Here is an 18204-nt window from a genome sequence, read left to right as displayed (position 1 = left end):
GCAGTCACTCCCACTGATGCAGGGTGCACTGTTTGGGAGCTGGCTAGACGCTTTGGCACATACGAGCTCAAGAAATCCTTCCAACGAGCCTGAGGTCGATATTATTACTACATTTTATGGATGAAGAACCTGAGCTGGGGTGAGGCTCAGAGAGGTCCAGTCACTTCCCTGGGGTCACACAGCAATCCAGGACAGAGCAAGGATGTGAATGTGGTCTGTCTGACTCCAAAGTCCACTCTTTTAATTTTATTTATTTATTTTTGAGATGGAGTCTCGCTCTGTCACCCAGGCTGGAGTGCAGTGGTATGATCTCAGCTCACTGCAACCTCCGCCTCCCAGGTTCAAGCAATTCTCATGCCTCAGCCTCCCAAGTAGCTGGGACTACAGGCATGTGCCACCACGCCTGGCTAATTTTTTTTTTAATTTTTTTTATTTTTAGTAGAGATGGGGTTTCACTGTGTTAGCCAGGATGGTCTCAATCTCCTGACCTTGTGATCCACCCGCCTTGGCTTCTCAAAGTGCTGGGATTACGGGCATGAGCCACCACGCCCAGCCTTATTTTTATTTTTTTTTTGAGATGGAGTCTCACTCTTTCGCCCAGGCTGGAGTGCAGTGGCATGATCTTGTCTCACTGCAACCTCTGCCTTCTGGGTTCATGCAGTTCTCCCACTTCAGCCTCCCGAGTAGCTGGGATTAAAGGTGCACGCCACCATGCCTGGCTAATTTTTGTATTCTTAGTAGAGATGGGGTTTCACCATGTTAGCCAGGCTGGTCTCGAACTCCTGACCTTGTGATCTGCCCACCTCGGCCTCCCAAAGTGCCAGGATTACAGGCGTGAGCCACTGCACCTGGCCAGTCCACTCTTTTTATTAAGCCACACTGCCTGTCATGGTGATGAGCCCCCAGCCTGCCAACACTGTAAGGCACTACCCACAAAGCCCTTTCACTGTCACCCTGAAGCTCAGCAACTCCCTGGATCTCAGAAGCTCCCTCTTGAGCCAGGCCCCCATATGTCACTGCCACTGAGGGTCATCACTGCCAGCATCACCCAGGGTGGTCCAGGGCCCTTGGAACCCGCAGTGTGGGGAAGGGGAAGCTCAGGGTACCCCCATCCCCAGGGTCTGTGCCTGGGCAGAAGTGTCAGGCAGGTGTCAGGGTGTCAGGCAGCACAAGTCCCCTTCCATCTGCTTCTCATGGCCTGGAAGTGCCCAGAGGGCAGGGCCCAGGTCTGTCTGAGCCCTTCTCTGCAGCACCCAGGAAATGCCAGGACCTTTGCCCATGATCAGTGCACCTTGCTTGCTCGCCCTGCAGATGGGCCTGGTCACACCCCTCCCCCAGTGTGAAGGCAGAAGGACCTGTGGCTCCAGGGGAAGGGACCACACATGTGTCTGGCCTGGTGTGGAGGGAGTTCCCCCCACCCTGTGTTTGTGTGTATGTGGGAAGGAGTTTGCCTAAGGAGGGGGGTCAAGGAGCTGAGTCTGGGCTCAGGGATTCCTATCACAGCCATGAAGAGAAGCATTTCAGCCACAGAAACACTGACCTCCCTTCCTTTCTCTTTTTGATTGGCAGAGCCAACCCCAGGGAGGCTGTGTCATTTCATCTCAGGGGCTCTCAACTCCAGAAAGTTTCTACTGTCTCCTATGAGCCAAGGGCTTGGAACTTACCACCTACTCCCACCCCACAGCCTGGACTAAATGGCATTCTGGATGGCATTTGCGACTGTGTGCACGCGCGTGCACACACACACACAGACACACACACACACACACACAGACACACACACACACACACACACACACAGGTTCTGGCCCACACACAGGTAAACAAAGAGGCAGATTACTCCAGACATGCACATCTGAACACAAAACCAATACATGTATGTGTACACACTTGCACATACTCGAATGCACACACATGAATACATGCAATGCAAGGGCACACATTTGCACTCACTCACACTCATGCTTACAATACACATTCTCTCAAATACACAGGTGAGAGGCAGACTGGCAACAGAAACATATACCCAAGCACACATGCATGCATGCAAACACACACACACACACACACAAATATCCTTGTGCACATGCCCACACATATACACACTCATTCTTTCCCAGACACATGTGAACAAAAAGGCCAACCAACCTGGACACAGACATTTGCACACACCCATGCACACACATTGGCACACACTCGTGCACACACACATATGCAGTCTCTCTAGAGGCACAGCCACAGCTTCCCCCTGCCCCCTGGACTCTCAGCACTGACTAAGCGAAGCTCCCGGGGAGCCCTCCAGCCGCTGACAGCTGCCTGAGATCCATCACTTTAATTCAGCGCTTTTTCTGCTCCTTGGAGTAAGTTGAGTTGCCGTTAGTGCTGATTTATGGGGACAATCCATCCTCCACTTTTGATTACGGTTGTTTTCCGTAATTATCACAAACACTCTTTGCCTCACTTGAGATTTTCTTTTAGGTTTCTCTCCTGCACTTCTCTTTAAGTAGCAAGCTCTCTCTTGTGCTAATTTAGAAGCATGCCCCCACGTGCTCCAGATGAGAGGGTGCCTTAACAAAAATTCTGGCCTAAGGATTGCCACCCTGTTATGTCCCACAGTACAACGTGGGACTTCTCCTCCTAGGAAAACCCAGAATGCAACAGCCCATAATGAGCCTCATTTCCAGAAGACGGCAGATATTTGAGGAAGCGGGGACAGGGCTGGGAAGGTGACACTGGGTCTTGGGGGAAGAGTGTCGGTTGGTACTCTAGGACCCTGGCCCCTGAGATGCCCTGGGGTTCTTCTTTAGCTCTTCCCTTCCTCTTCGGAGGGAGATCCTCTGGAATTGGCGGCACAGGGGAGAAGGCCGTTACCCACAAAGGCTTGGTGAGGGCCTCCCACTTCACTCTCTGCCCCCCAGCCTTTCTGGGAACCCTGATTCATTCTTCATTCTCCCCTTCCCCTTGGAGTTTCAGCATTCACCATGAGGCAACTCCCAGCACCCCCGGAAGATCACGGAGACCCTCAGGCTGTTATCACTCCAGGGTTGAGCGAGTTGGAGGATGGAAAATAAAAGTCATACTGGGCACGGTGCCTCACACCTGTAAACCCAGCACTTTGGGAGGCTGAGGTGGGCAGATCACTTGAGGTCAGGAGTTGGAGACCAGCCTGGCCAACATGGTGAAACACTATCTCTACTAAAAATACAAAAAATTAGCTGGGTGTGGTGGCACATGCCTGTAATCCCAGCTACTTGGGAGGCTGAAGCAGGACAATCACTTGAACCTGGAAGCGGAGGTTGCAGTGAGCCAAGATTGCACCACTGAACTCCAGCCTGGATGACAGAGTGAGACTCCAACTCAAAACAAAAACAAAAACAAAATAAAAGTCATGGAGGCCCTGGGAAGTCTGCTGAGAAGAGGGTTGAAGCTGGAGAGGCTCAGAGTGGCCATTCTGAAGATGCCCCTTCCCAGGTGTGAGGTGGACCACAGAGGAGGCACTCGAAGCAGGTGCAAGGCCCTTTTTTGAAACACAAATCAGCTCATCCCATTTAAAGGACACAGACAAGGCCACCCTTGTCTAAAATGAATGAAAAGCACCAGGGAGCTCTTGGCTCTCGGGACATGTGATGGGGTCACACGGTCAGCAGATGTGCATGAGACTTACAGCTGCGTGACCTTGAAGAGGGCCTGCTACCTCTCTGGGCCTTGGTTCTACCAACTGCAAAATGAGGTCGCTGGCTGGAAGGGGCACCATGGGCACTCAGTGGGTGTTGATGGCCATGACGGGATCTGGCTCTGCCCAGGACGTGGCTGGTGGGTGCCACCCCGGCACCACAGTCACCCCCCCTGCCCCTGGGTCCCCATTGTACTCACAGGCTACCTGGACCTCGGTTTGCCGCTGCAGCAGGGCCCCCATTCGGTTCCGCACGATGCAACGGTAGAAGCCAGCGTGGGTGCGGTCCAGGCTGGTGATCATGTATCTACGGGACAGACGAGACAGCCAGTGAGCAAGTCAGGCAGCTGCAGGGTTACAGAGGTCAGACTGGGCTTAGAGGTCAGAGGTCGCCAGGTCATCCTCTTTTGGAATAAGAGTACCAGGGAACTCTTGACTCTCTGGCCATGTCATAGGATCACACAAAGGTCTTTATCAATAAATAGGAGGGTTCCTCCCAAAGCCAATGAGGCCTTTGCTCAACTGCCTGGGAATTAGCCTGCCCTTCTCCAAGCAGGGAACGTGTTGCACCCGAATCCTTGACCCTGACCCTAAGGCTGTGTCAGCTCTGTTGGAAGCAGCTATTCTCCCTGACCCATGACTCACATGACTGAGAAAGGTGGGGGCATTTTTTTTTTGTCCTTGCAGAGGACTGTGCTATATTCGTTGAAATGGATGGAGGTGACAGAGACAGGGAAATTTACATGTTTTCCCAAATGCTCAGTATCATTCCTTTCTTAAAATTACAGACAGCCCCTGATGCCCACCCAAATCTCATCCTGTAGCTCGCATAATTCCAAGTGTTGTGGGAGGAACCAGGTGGGAGATAATTGAATCATGGGAGTGGGTCTTTCCATGATGTTCTCGTGATAGTGAATAAGTCTCACGTGATCTGATGGTTTTATAATGGGGAGTTTCCCTGCACAAGTTCTCTCTCTTTGCCTTCTGCCATCCATGTAAGATGTGATTTGCTCCTCCTTGCCTTCCGCTATGACTGTGAGGGCTCCCCAGCCACATGGAACGGTGAGTCCATTAAACTTCTTTCTTTTGTAAATTGCGCAGTCTCAGGTATGTCTTTATCAGCAGCATGAAAATGGACTAATAATACAGCTGCACTGCAGCTTTTGGGCTGGCGGGGTTGGGCAGAGCCTCCTGAATAAGACAAGCTAGTGTTCTGTGGGTTCTGGGGACAGGATGTGGGACTCCAGGCTGGCCCGTTGAAAGCCCACTCCAGAAACACTCATTACCCACAGAGCAGCAGACTCTGGCATTGGGGGGCAGGCGGCTGGGAGCAGGTGTATGTACACTCACCTAGCTGAGAGGCAAGGAGGAGGCAGGTCAGTGAGAGGAGCTTCTGACAGTGGGACAGGAGTGGATGAAGGGGACCGGGGTCCAGGGGCTAGTTCTCCTGGTTCACCCTTGGTGATCACCTTTCCCATCCCTAGGCAATGGTCCCACAGGACCCTCAGAGGAAGAAGGGATGTCCTAGGATGCCTCTCCCTAATTCATTGGTATCCTAGGGTTTGCCCAGCTGACCTGGTGGACAAGTTCCTTGACACCTGCCTCTAGGGTATCTCTAGATGTGCCAACCCTGGGATGCAGCAGCCTTATTCCTGGGAGATGCCAGTTTTGTTTTATTAATACATGAGATCTGGCTAGGGCCTGTCATCATCATCATCTTGCCAAGAATAAAACAACAACCACTCCTTCCGGAGCACCATCTCTGCATCAGACACTGTATTAAGTACTTTTCATACGTTTCTTCATTTCACACAGCAGTTCCCAGCCTATTGAATATCATGAACCAGTAACACTTAAAAAAGTGGGACCAACATGAGACTGTGAACTTCTTCTTTTGCCAAGATTATTAAAACCAACCAACCAGAAAGCAAACAGACAAATAATCAGGCAACAACAACAAAAACACTTAAAAAGGGATAATATTAAAAAGTGCCAGGGAAAGAAAAATAAATAGAAATGGTCAGCATTTAATTTAAAAAGGACATTTCTGAGATGACAAAAAACTCCTAATCTCAGCATAAAGGCATTTTTAAAACATTTTTCCTTCTTTATATTAAAAAAAGAAACTTTTTGAAAAAAGAGATGGGGGTCTTTCTATGTTTCTCAGGCTGGTCTTGAATTCTTTGGCGCAAGCAATCCTCCCACCTCTGCCTTCCAAAGCTCTAGGATTACAGGCGTGAGCCACCACACCCAGCCAATTTTTAACAAATTTTTAAACTTAAATTTTACACAAAGCCCACTACCCTAGCCTGACTTTTATGAGGACGGTTGCAAACTGTCATCAGTCAGCATTTGAGAGTCTGTGACTTAATCTCCACACTAACCCTACTAGCACCTTCCTTCTAGAGGTGGAGAAGTTGAGGCTCAGAAATATCTTGTCAGTAACCTGTAAGTTTCACACATTGTAAGAGGCAAAGTCCCACAGAGCCTTTCAGACTCCAAGCCTGGCTGTGAAGCTGAGGTCACATCCCAAGGGCCCCACCCTCCAACCTGGGTCCGTGCAGGCCTGACTCACAACTGGCCAGGTGCCAAGTTCGCTCTGGCTCTGCAGCATTTTCCAGAACCTTCTGGCTGCCCAAGCCCCTTATCTCTGCCACCGGCTGCAGCTCTTATCTGTCTCTTGCTACTGTGCGCAGTGTGATGGCGGGGAGACAGCAGTGCCCAAGCTCTGGTAAATCTCTCTTCCTCCGTTCACCTCATCTTCAAATCCACCCTCAGCCCTCTCTCCTGCTTGCGTCCCCTCTCTCCCGAGGCGAGGGGAGGCCACTGTGGGGGAACTGTCTGGGTCTCTAAAGTGATGGGGTGACCCTAGAGGGGAGATGGAAGAAGAGATGGGCTGGAAAAGCTCTCTGCCTTTGGAAATGGAATCAGATATTATTAAAAAGCACCAGAGAGAGGAAAAGAAATAGAAATGGCTGATAAACTCATGAAAATATGCTCAACTTCCGTCATAGTGAAAGAAATTCAAATCAAGACGACAAGACCATGTTTGCCTAGCAGATCATCAAAGATTTTCAGGTGTGGTCAAACCCAGTGTCGGCAGGAGTGAGGGGGAGGGGAAAGTATACCTGCAGTACTGCTGTGGTACTGGAAATTGGTCCAGCCTTTGGGAAAAAGTCTATGAAAATTAGAATATGCCAGCTCTTTGACTCAGAGGTTGTGCTCCTAGGAGCTGGCCTTTTATTTATTTATTTTCATTTTTTTGAGACGGAGTCTCACTCTTTTGCCCAGGCTGAAGTGCAGTGGTGTGATCTTGGCTCACTGCAACCTCCACCCACCAGGTTCAAGCAATTCTCCTGCCTCAGCCTCCCAAGCAGCTGGGATTATAGGCACCTGCCACCACGTCCAGCTAATTTTTGTATTTTTAGTAGAGATGGGGTTTCACCATGTTGGCCAGGCTGGTCTCGAACTCCTGACCTCAGGTGATCCACCCACCTTGGCCTCCCAAACTGCTGGGATTACAGGTGTGAGCCACGGCTCCCAGTGAGCTGGCCTTTTAGATACACTAGCAACTATGTGACAAAAAAATATGTGCAAGGATGTTCACTGTAGCATTTGCTTGCCATCGCAGAGACAAACAAACAAAAGCTGGAAGCAAACTAAATGTCCATCAAAATGGAATTGGATCAATAAATGATGCAGCAGCCACAGAATGAACACATGTTATGAGAGGAGGTAGGAAGGTGTCCAAGACACACAGAGCATGGAAAGAAAGTAAGAGCTGGGGAGGAGGGGAAGGTTTGCGAATAAAAGCACGCGATAGCAAGATGCTAAACAATCTCATAGTTGACTGTTAGGGACAAGAATGATAATATATTCTTATCGGTTGCTGTTCATTGATACAGGCTACCAAACCCTTAATGTTTTACATCATACAAACTGGTCCAATAAAAATCCCCGCACTTCGGGAGACCGAAGTGGGCAGATCACTTGAGGTCAGGAGTTCAAGACCAGCATGGCCAGCATGGCAAAGCCCCGTTTCTACTAAAAAACACAAAAATTAGCCAGGTGTGGTGGCACACGCCTGTAGTCCCAGCTATTCGGGAGGCTGAGGCAGGGGAATCGCTTGAACCCAGGAGGTGGAGGTTGCAGTGAGCTGAGATTGCACCACTGCACTCCAGCCTGGGCAACAAAGACTCTGTCTCAAAAAAACCAATAATAATTTAAGTTTGTTGCAAAAATGCAAACAAACAAAAAAAAGTAAAGAATAGTGAGATGACATGATAGTATTTGCTATGATGCCATTTGGGTAAATTGAAATAGTATATATATATTTCTGTGTATTGTGTGTATACAAATACACAAGCACAAACACACACACTTATAACCACACAAACACACTGGGATAGGCATAAAGTTTTTTCAAGATGGATACTCCAGAATGTGTTATCTCCCTTTTGGGAGAGATACCCGGGATGGGGAGGGAAGAAACTTCTATTTTTTGATTTTATGTCTTTCTATGCCATCAGAATTTTCTTTATCGTACGCATATATTGCTTTTATTTTAAAAATAAAATAAAAAGATGCACATTGTGCACATAATTTAAGCATACATTATAAAAAAGGCACCAGGGGCTCATTGGATCTGGATTTGTTTGCTGATGTCAGTGAGGCGTGATGAAATTTAAACTTTAATAAAAGCCCACTTATTTTTTATTTTTTTTATTTTTTAGAGACTCATTTTGTCTCTAAAAAATAAAATTTTTTAGAGACTCATTTTAGGGTCTCATTTTGTCATCCAGGCTGGAGGGCAATGGCAAGATCATAGCTCACTGTAACTTCAAACTCCTGGGCTTAAGCGATCCTCCTGCCTCAACCTTCCAAGTAGCGAGGACTATGTCTGTTTGCTTCAGCCAGGAACACCCAGGTCCCAGTTAGGGCCTAATTAGGGCCATGAGGAAGGCCCATGGGCTGCTGGCCCCCCTCCCCTCCCCCAGGCCGCCCTCTGTACCCCTCTGCGATCGAGGGCAGGTACTCCCTGCCCCAGCAGTGCGGGTACAACCTCTCTCCCGCTCCTCCGCCTCCGTTTCTTTGGGCTGTCTCTTTGGTGCTCCCTGCCTGGGAGACCTATTTCTGGCTTGTAGGCAACATTATTTAAAGTAACAGTTCCGCCCACTGCCTTTCCTACCAGGGAAACCCACTTCACTCCACCCAAATTGCAGCTCTCGTCTCCCTGCCTCCCAGGCGGGTGGAAGAGGCATTTGGCCAGCTTCTCGGTTGCGAGTCCAGCGCACTGCAAGCATCTCCGATAATGACAGTAACAGCACTCATTATCCCCAATGCGCTCCCTCCTGGGCCACCAAGACACACTCAGCCCACAGCTCTGCCTGCCCCACTCACCCGTAGCTGCCAGCCCAGCAGGAGACCGGCTGAGTCCAGCCCCATCCAGGTCACCCCGGGGGTGGATGGCTCCTGGAGGAGCAGCAGGGCCGGAGCTGAAGGGTCCACACCCGATCCACTCAAGAGGAAGTGCACTGTTGGAGAAGGCACCAGGACTTCCACCTCAGGGGGACTTACACTTGACTTTCACTTCTGTTCTTTCTTAGATGTGTGGCCCAGGCAAGTTATGGGACCTTGCAAGCCTTACTTTCCCTGACTGTAAAATGGGAATAATGATGGCCATCTTTGATGTGGGCATCCAGCGAGGCCGTGGATACAAATGCCTGCACAAGTGCTTGCCAAGTGAAGGGGCAAATGTAAGTGTCATTGGCGGGGAGGCTCAGAGAGGAGGACTAAGAGGGTGAAGCAGAGGCCCTCCCCCTAGAATGGGGATCCTCTAGGGGCTTCAGCCAAGCACTAGGGGAGCACGGAATCCCCTGCCTGGCACATTCCTCGGCTTCTGACCCCCCGACCTCCCAGTCACCTCCATGTGCCTCCTTGAGGTGAAAGAGCAGGAACCTGGCTCCTCCAGGGATGAGGAACAGTGACGGTGGCTGGGTGACCTGCAACCTTACTCTCTATTCAACGAGGAAGAGCTGCTGGGTTGTGGCCTCTGGGAGCCAGCACACACCTGGATTCACCTACCCCTAGGTCCTTTCAAAGGACCGCTCTTTATTTATTTATTATAGGAAATATATTCACAATTCAAAATTCAAAGAAAAGAAAAAGTACACAGCAAAACGTCTCTCCCACCCTTGTCCCCCAGCTGCCCTGTCATCCTGATCCCCAACATACACAGGGAGGAAACGACTGTCATTAGTTTCCTGAGTGTCTTTTCAGAACTTCTTTATGCAAATGCAAGCAAATATGCATTTAGAATCCCTCCCCATTATAAACAGGAGACATGGCCTCCTGTATGCACTGTTCTACTCCTTGCTTTGTGCAAGTGACAATGTATCTCAAAAATCTTTCCGTAGCTGTGCATGGAGCTTCCTCGGGCTTTTTGACAGCTGCAGAGTATTGAGGAATCTTCTGGGTGGAGGAAGATTTGCTTTCTCCCAGTTCAATGGTCAAAAGCAGCAGGCGGTAGAGAGAGCACCTCAGGGGCTGGGCTTGGGGCTGGGGGCAGAAAGAGGGCAGTGAAGGAAGATACGCCAAGAATCCACACCCTTTCTTGTCATCCCCATCACAGATTGTCCTGATTTTAATCCGGCAGGACCCTGCGGCTCAGTCCACTCTTCGAAGGCGAAGAGATGAGCTCAGGGTGGAGGGCGCAAGACAACAGTGGGAGGAAGAGCCAGGACAGATAATTGGATTTTTAGCGACAAGAGAGGAGCAGGGGGGACAATAACTGCCTAACAAATGTGGCATCTTCTCCAGCACATGAGGAAACACACAATGCCCTTTTTGGTTCGAGTCCTTGAGTGTCACAGTTGATATTTAAAATGATTCTTACTCGCATTAAATAAGATATTTCAATTCCACGAAGCTGTCAGGAGCTGATGCGGACACCAGAAATAATAGGGACACTCTCCTTGTATCGTCCTCGTTAATAAATCAGACGCCTGGAGATGCACGCGGTGATGCTCCCATGGAGGAAGGAGGTGTGTGTGAGTGCACATGTGCACACTTGTGCACATACACGGAGCACACTCGTGCATACTCACCCATGGTACAATGCACATTCATGCACGCCGTGCTGTGCTCACACATGCAAACTCATGCAATCCACCTCCCTGCAAACTCATACATGACTGTGCACATACATTTGTGCACACACATGTTTGGATGAGGCTTCCTCTCCTCAAGTGAACTGTGCTCAGGTAGAGAAGGCAGGTGGGTCATCATGTCCACTGGGGGGTCAGGGGACCATGTGTGCCTGCTGCCTGCAGGTGTCGCCCCAGATGTCTGAGGCCAACACAGGTTCCAGGGACAGCAGTGGGCCACTGAGCTCGGGAACCCAGATTTCCTTCCCTCTCCCCATGGACTTTTGGGCAGCAGGCAGGAGAGGCAGCAACTGCTGAGCATGTGCATGTCTGTGCGTGTGTGTGTGTGTGTGTGTGTCCTCAGATACCTGTGAGCACACACTGGGCCTGTTGCTGCAGCAGGAAGACTTAGGTGGTGATCGAGGACCTGGCCACTGGACTGGTGGCCAGCTAGAAAAAGACTGACTATATTTGTGGATTTGCTTTTGCAAAGATTCTTCAGGAAATCAGGCAAAACTCTGTCCAGGGTGATCAAAAGGGAAAAGAACATGTACCAGGTAATAAATAATAACAATATACCATTATGCAATTAACATAATAACTATTATCATAATAAATGTCACTGTTCTAAGGACTTTATATTTTTTAATCACATTGCTGTAATTGTATTTTATTTTTTAAGTCTTATTTTTATTTATTTATTTTTGAGACAGAGTCTCGCTCTGTCGCCCAGCCTGGAGTGCAATGGCGCAATCTCGGCTCACTGCAACATCCGTCTCCTGGGTTCAAGCAATTCTCCTGCCTCAGCCTCCCAAGTAGCTGGGATTACGGGCACCTGCCACCATGCCCGGTTAATTTTTAATATTTTTTAGTAGAGACGGGGTTTCGCCATGTTGGCCAGGCTGATCTTGAACTCCTGACCTCAGGTGATCCACCTCCCTTGGCCTCCCAAAGTGCTGGGATTACAGGCGTGAGCCACCGTACCTGACCTAAGTTTTATTTTCTTTATCATCACCCAGGTATTAAGCCTAATACCCAATAGTTATTTTTTTCTGCTCCTCTCCCTCTAGGACTTTAACGTATCCACTCATCTGATCCTCACAGTACTGCAGAGGCAGTGCTAACATAAACCTCGGTTCACAGATGAGAAAAACGGGGCCCAGAGAGAGAAAGTAACTTACCCCAGGCCACACAGCTAAGTACCTAGAATGCTGGGACAGTCTGGCCCATTGACAACATGAACCTAACGGGATATGTATCCGATGGCTTGGGGTCTCTCATTCCTAGGGTAAGAAGAGGACAGTTTGGCTGTCTACCTCCTCCTGCTTCACATAGACAGAGGCAGAGTATTTCTGGGCAGGGCCTAAATTTTGATCTAGGCCATGTTAATCAAAAATTGTTGCTAAGTGCTGGCCAGTCTAGTACACTGGAGGCCCAGGAAGAAGGAGCTGGATGGCTTGGGCAGCCCCTTTAGTGGATCTTTTGATTGTGGAAGGAGAGACTCAGGCAGGGAAAGGGTTGAGGCAAACAGAGCTCAACTGTTCGGTATGATCAAGTGGCTGTAATGTTGAATTTCCCTTCTGGTAGCAGCCCTAAGGATCTGCTGGGGGTGAGTGGGGGTGAAAATGAGAGACAGAGACAGAGAGAGACAGTCAGAGAGACAGAGAGATCTAGGGAGAAAGAGAGAGACAGGGAGGCTGAGATGGAGAGAGACACACAGAGAAACAGAGTCAGAGAAAGAGACAAAGAGAGACAGGGGACAGAAACAGAGAGGTAAAGCCCTCTCCCCATGTAGGACACAGCCAGAGGCCGGGTAGTGGGAGCAGGCTGGCCAGGGAGGGTGATGTCAGCTGCACCCTGTGGTGAGGACAGCCAGGGCACCTCAGGAACAGCAATGTCTGTTTTTCTATTTTAAGCAGTTTCTGTCCTGTGCTGTAATTCCCCTCCTACATCTTCGGTGAGAGTTGGTGACAGGCACAGCCTGTTCTGTGGATGGTACTTGGGGAAGGATACTGTGCTCCTGGCTGGAGGGCTACAGGGCCGCCATTTGAAGGAGAGGCAGCAGCCTCAGAAGGGGAAGGGTTAGGGGAAGATCTGGAATTGGTTCTGGAGCAGGCACTGGGGAGGGGACAGGCAAGCCCAGGCGAGCTGAGCACGGGGTTCCAGAATCCTTGGAAGGTGGGGGAGGGCCCTGGACTTGTCCCCTCCCAGAGGACAGACACTGGGATAGGGAAGGATTCTGTGTCCCTCGGAGGAGGGGGGACTTGGGCACAGTGTGTTCCCCCCGCCTTCTAGGGAACCTCAGGGTGGAGAGGGGGTACCCGCCGTGGACAGAACAGGGAGGAACCCCTGACTCTGACGTGATGGTTAATTTTAGGTGTCAACTTGACTGGGATGAAGGATGCCTGCCCAGACAGCTGGTAAAGGATGCCTGCCCAGACAGCTGGTGAAGGATGGTCTGGGTGTGTCTGTGAGGGTGTTTCTAGAAGAGATCAGTATTTGGGTCAGCAGATGGAGTAAAGAAGAGAGAGACAGGGAGACAGAGAAACAGAGACAGAGAAAGAGAGAGACAGAAAGACAGGAGACAGAGCGGTGAAAGCCCTCTCCCCTCGCAGGACGTAGCCGGATCCCTCACCAACACGGGAGGGAACCATCCAATCCACTGAGGGCTCGGATGGCACAAAAAGGCGGAGGAAGGAGGAATGTGCTGTCTTGGGAGGAGACGCCCGTCTTCTCCTGCCCTTGGACGCTGGGGCTCCTGGTTCCCGGCCTGCAGACTCTAGGACTTACACCCATGGGCTCTCGGTTTCCAGGCCTTTGAGCCCAGACTGAATTACGGTACTGGCTTTCTTGGGTCTCCAGCTTGCAGGCGGCAGTTGGTGTTCTTGGCTGGCCTCCATAACCACATGGGCCAAGTCCCATAACGAAACTCGTGCATCTGTCTCTCTCCCATTGCTTCTGCTTCTCTGCACAACCCCGACTAATACACCGACCGTAGAATATGGGAGATAGGCCGGGTGTGGTGGCTCACGCCTGTAATTCCAGCACTTTGGGAGGCTGAGGCAGGAGGATCACCTGAGGTCAGGAGTTTGAGACCAGCCTGGCCAACATGGTGAAACCCCACCTCTACTACCAATACAAAAATTAGTGAGGCATGGTGGCGTGTGCCTGTAATCCTGCCTACTCAAGAGGCTGAGGCAGGAGAATCTCTTGAACCAGGGAGTTGGAGGTTGCAGTGAGCCAAGATCACGTCACTGTGCTCTGGCCTGCGTGACAAGACTCCATCTCAAAAAAAAAAAAGAAGAAGAAGAAGCAGGTCTGTCTCCTGTTGGTTCTGGTTCCTCGTAGGGCTGAGCAGGGCTGGATACAGATGTGTCTGAAAGCGGCTGCTCAGCCGAGGCACAACCTCGGGCTTGCACAACCTGGGGCTTGCACAAGCACCTGCTGCTGGGCGGTTTGCTTCATAAGGGGAGGAGATGTCTCAGGGCCTGCTGGCCACCACTGAGCCTCCCCCGCTTTGCCAGAAAAGCCCGTGAGGCTCTGATTGATCCCCCGGCCCTTAGGTCAATGAGACGATGGCGGTGTTATCGAGCTGGGGGCCGCTATCACGGCGACAGCTCTGGCTTGCGATGGCTGGGGGAAGGCGTCTGTCGGCCCTGGGACCTTCTGGGCCAATTAAGTGCTCTCAATGAACAAGGATAAGGACTTCATTAAACTGTGATCCATCAGCCCAGTGGTCCCCACAGAGGTCTGGCTGGATGAGAAAGCAAAGGAGAGAGCTGAGGGAACCAGCGAGGTGAGATGAGGGCAGGACAGGGCTGGGAGCCCAAGACGGCTACTCCTCCTGGGTGAGCAGGACTCCCACTGCTTGAGAAAATAAGCAGGGATCCCTCCCTAAATAACAACCACAGTAGCAGCATCGGGTTGTGAGCCAAACACTTGACACACGCTATCTGGTTCATTCCCAGGTCAACTACAGGGGAAGGGACTCCTCTTCCCATTTTACAGCCAGGGCACCTGGGCTCAGAGAGGTTGAGCATGTGGCCTGAAGTCACCCAGCTAGGAGGCAGCAAAGTGAGATTCCCTTTCAGGCCCATGTGACCCCATCCGTGCTCCTGCCCTATACCTGCCCACCCTGACCTGTCCTGGGGCCCTCAAGACTGCTCTGCGGTAGGTCTTCTCTGCTTGTTTTTGCTTCACACTCCAGAAAGAAATTCCTCTGGGGAGCTGCCCAGGCCTTGCCTTGATGCAAGAGCTGTGTCTGAACCCAGCTGGGAGAGAGCCGCTACATAGATGGGAGGAGAGTAGGGCAACCCGTGGACAACTCTGCACCGACACAAGACAGAACTTTTTTTTTTTTTTTTTTTAGGTGGAGTCTCATCCTGTTGCTCAGGCTAAAGTGCAGTGGCACGATCTCGGCTCACTGCAGCCTCACTGGTTCAAGCAATTCTCCTGCCTCAGCCTCCCGAGTAGTTGGGACTATAGATACGTGCACCGCCACACCTGGCTAATCTTTGTGTGTGTGTGTGTGTGTGTGTGTGTGTGTGTGTGTGTGTGTGTGTATGTGTGTATATATATGTATGTATATGTGTATATATATGTATACGTATATATATATATATGTGTGTGTGTGTGTATATATATATATATTTTTTTTTTATTAGAGTTGGGGTTTCACCATGTTGGCCAGGCTGGTCTCAAACTCCTGGCCTCAAGTGATCCACCTGCCTCGGTCTCCCAAAGTGCTGGGATTACAGGCATGAGCCACCGTGCCCAGCCAGACAGAACGTTTTATTACTAGGAGCAGAAAGGAATGAAAAACCACAGAAGACAAGCCCTGTCCAGGGTATAAGGAGTTAAAACTCAGGCTTCAGTTTAAATGGCTGGGGAAAAAAAAATGCTGAGATTTGAGGGAGGCGGTGTGGTTATTTTATTTTATTTTTTAAAAAACAAGAAAACAGAAAAGCAAAATGAAAGGAGCATCTCCTCTCACCTCGATTACAATTGTGCTTTAGAATTTCCTCACCGCTCCCTGCTCCTCTGGCTCGGGGAGGAAAGCCTCGCCACCCAGCTCCCACTCCCGGGGTTGGGGAGGATGCCTTTGTCCCGGGCTCCTGGCACCCGGCTGAAATTCTTTATGATTCTTTTCATGCCAAGGTGGATCAGAAAGAAACCAAATTAAAACAAGCTGATAAAGAGGCTTCATGGAAAGCAGGCTTCAGGGAACCAAGGGGCTGGGGCTCTGTGGCCGAATCATGGTGGGTGGCCAGAGCAGCCCCATGGACCCACTTCTCTGGGCTCACTCCAGCCTCCCAGGTGTGCAGGGGAGACTCAGTTGCTTCCCAAACTGGGAGAAGTGGCCTTCTGATAAGACCTGCTGAATGCACAGTGGTGCTGGCTGAGAAGCCTCTTCCCTCACAATGAGTGGGTTCCCTGATGCGAGAGGCCCTACTTGTTTGAGGGAAGCAGGACACTGGGACATCCAGGGGCGTATTTGTTTCTCAGGGCTGCTGTAACAAAGCACCATGGCCTGGGTGCCTTAAAACGACAGAAATTTCTTCTTCCACAGCCCTGGCTGCCAGGAGTCTGAGTCAAGCTCAGCAGCACCATGCCCTGCATGAAGGCTCCCAGGGAGAATCCTTCCTGCCTCCTTCAGCTCTGGGGGCCCCAGGTGTTCCTTGGCTTGCAGCCACATCACTCCAATCTCTGCCTCTGCCTTCACTTGGTGTTCTCTTCTCTGGGTTTCTCTCCTTTCCCACTTTTCTTTCTTAATAGAGATGGGATCTCACTATGTTGTCCAGGCTGATCTTGAACTCCTGGGCTCAAATGATCCTCTTTCTTTGGCCTCCCAAAGTGCCGCTGGGATTATAGCCATGAGCCACTGTGCCTGGGCTCTCCTGTCTTCTTAAAAGGACCCCATCGTATTGGATTAGGGACTACCTTAGTCTAGTATGACCTCTGCCATGACCTTATTTCCAAATAAGGTCACACTCTGAGGCACTAGGCGTTAGGACATCAACATATATTTTTAGAGGAGACACAATTCAACCCATAACAGCTGAGGCTTGAGCCGTGGGGTGACTTAGAGATGGGCGGGACTTGGTAGGGTGTGCATGTGTGGAGAGGTGGGGGCTGGGCCTCTCCACCTCCTTCCTGAGGGCAGGAAGGCTCAGGTAAGTGCAGGTGCTGATGGAGGCTGAGGGGGTGAGGGAAGAAAAGGAGGAGGTGCTGTCCAGTGCTGATCCTGAGGGGAAGGCAAGGATGGTTGAAGAGTGCCAGGCATGATAAGTGGATGTCAGAGACAGAGATTCCTGAGACATCGACTGTGGTGCTGGCCAGAGAAAGAGCCTGGCTGGGATAATGGGGAGGCTGGACTTCATGGCTGGGCCAGTCCCCACCAGGTCTTGTGGGCTGGGCTGAAGAAGTTGGGCCTTTTCCTGAGGATAGTAGAAATATGTTGAGGGTATTAACCAGGGCTATAAAACAGAGCTTAGCAAACTATATTCATGGGTCAAATCTACAGCCATAGCCTCTACAATAGGTGTACCAGGAAGAAAGAGTTCACACATTTTTAGCAAAATATAACAATATCAAGTGTAATGTTTCATGTCAGATGAAAATTATATGATATTCAAATTTCTGTATCCATAAATAGTTTTACTGGGACACAGCCATGCACATTTGTGGACACAGCATCTGCAGCTGCTCTCCTGCTGCACAGGCAGAGTTGAAGGTTGCCATAAACTGTGTGGCCTGTGAACCCTCAAACATTCACTGTCTGTCCTGGACCAGAAAATGCTTGCCAACCCCTGGTGCAAAATAGGCAGGTTTACATGTGTACGAAGGTCACTCTGACTGCAGACTGGAGAGGGAACTGGAGTTGGTCAAGGCCAAAGGGTTAGAGGCCAATTTAGTCTTTGCCATAGACTGGAGAGAGGTGATGGGGCTGACCATGTACAATGGTGCTGGGGGGCCAGGGGACAGTGGAAAGATGTCACTGGTGCTAGCATGAGGGGGCACCTGATGGTCTGGCATAGGCAGCAGTTTCAGTGGGCACACTGGCAAGGAGAGGAGGGGTCTGGACAGGTGGAGAATGCAAAGTTGTGTGCTAAAAAGAGGAGAGTGGATCCTGGCAAGAGAGGGAATGTGGGGCAGAGGGAGGTCTATAGGAGGGACTTTGGTTTTTAAAGATGTGAGACTTGAGCAGGTTTAAACATTGGTGGTGGGAGCAGTTAGGAGAAGTAGAGGCTGAGAGCAGTGACTCACATCTGTAATCCCATCACTTTGGGAAGCCAAGGCAGGGGCATGGCTTGAGGCCAGGAGTTTGAGACCAATCTGGGCAACATAGCAAGAATCTATCTCTACCAAAAAATAAAACAATTAGCC

General features: G+C 50.5%; 1 protein-coding gene across 2 annotated transcripts in view; it reads right to left on the bottom strand.

The window, feature by feature from the left end:
• The window catches only part of SDK2 (sidekick cell adhesion molecule 2), a 309988-nt gene that overhangs the window by 134286 nt on the left and 157498 nt on the right, over positions 1-18204 (bottom strand). For both annotated transcript variants that reach the window (XM_055389053.2, XM_055389054.2), the window contains exon 3: positions 3874-3980. In XM_055389053.2, the coding sequence (XP_055245028.2) occupies positions 3874-3980 (107 nt within the window). The remainder of the gene's footprint in view (positions 1-3873; positions 3981-18204) is intronic.

The sequence above is a fragment of the Gorilla gorilla genome, chromosome 4, assembly GCF_029281585.2.
Source record: "Gorilla gorilla gorilla isolate KB3781 chromosome 4, NHGRI_mGorGor1-v2.1_pri, whole genome shotgun sequence".
NCBI classification, from domain to species: Eukaryota; Metazoa; Chordata; class Mammalia; order Primates; family Hominidae; genus Gorilla; species Gorilla gorilla.
This window is presented reverse-complemented; position numbering and strand designations above follow the sequence as displayed.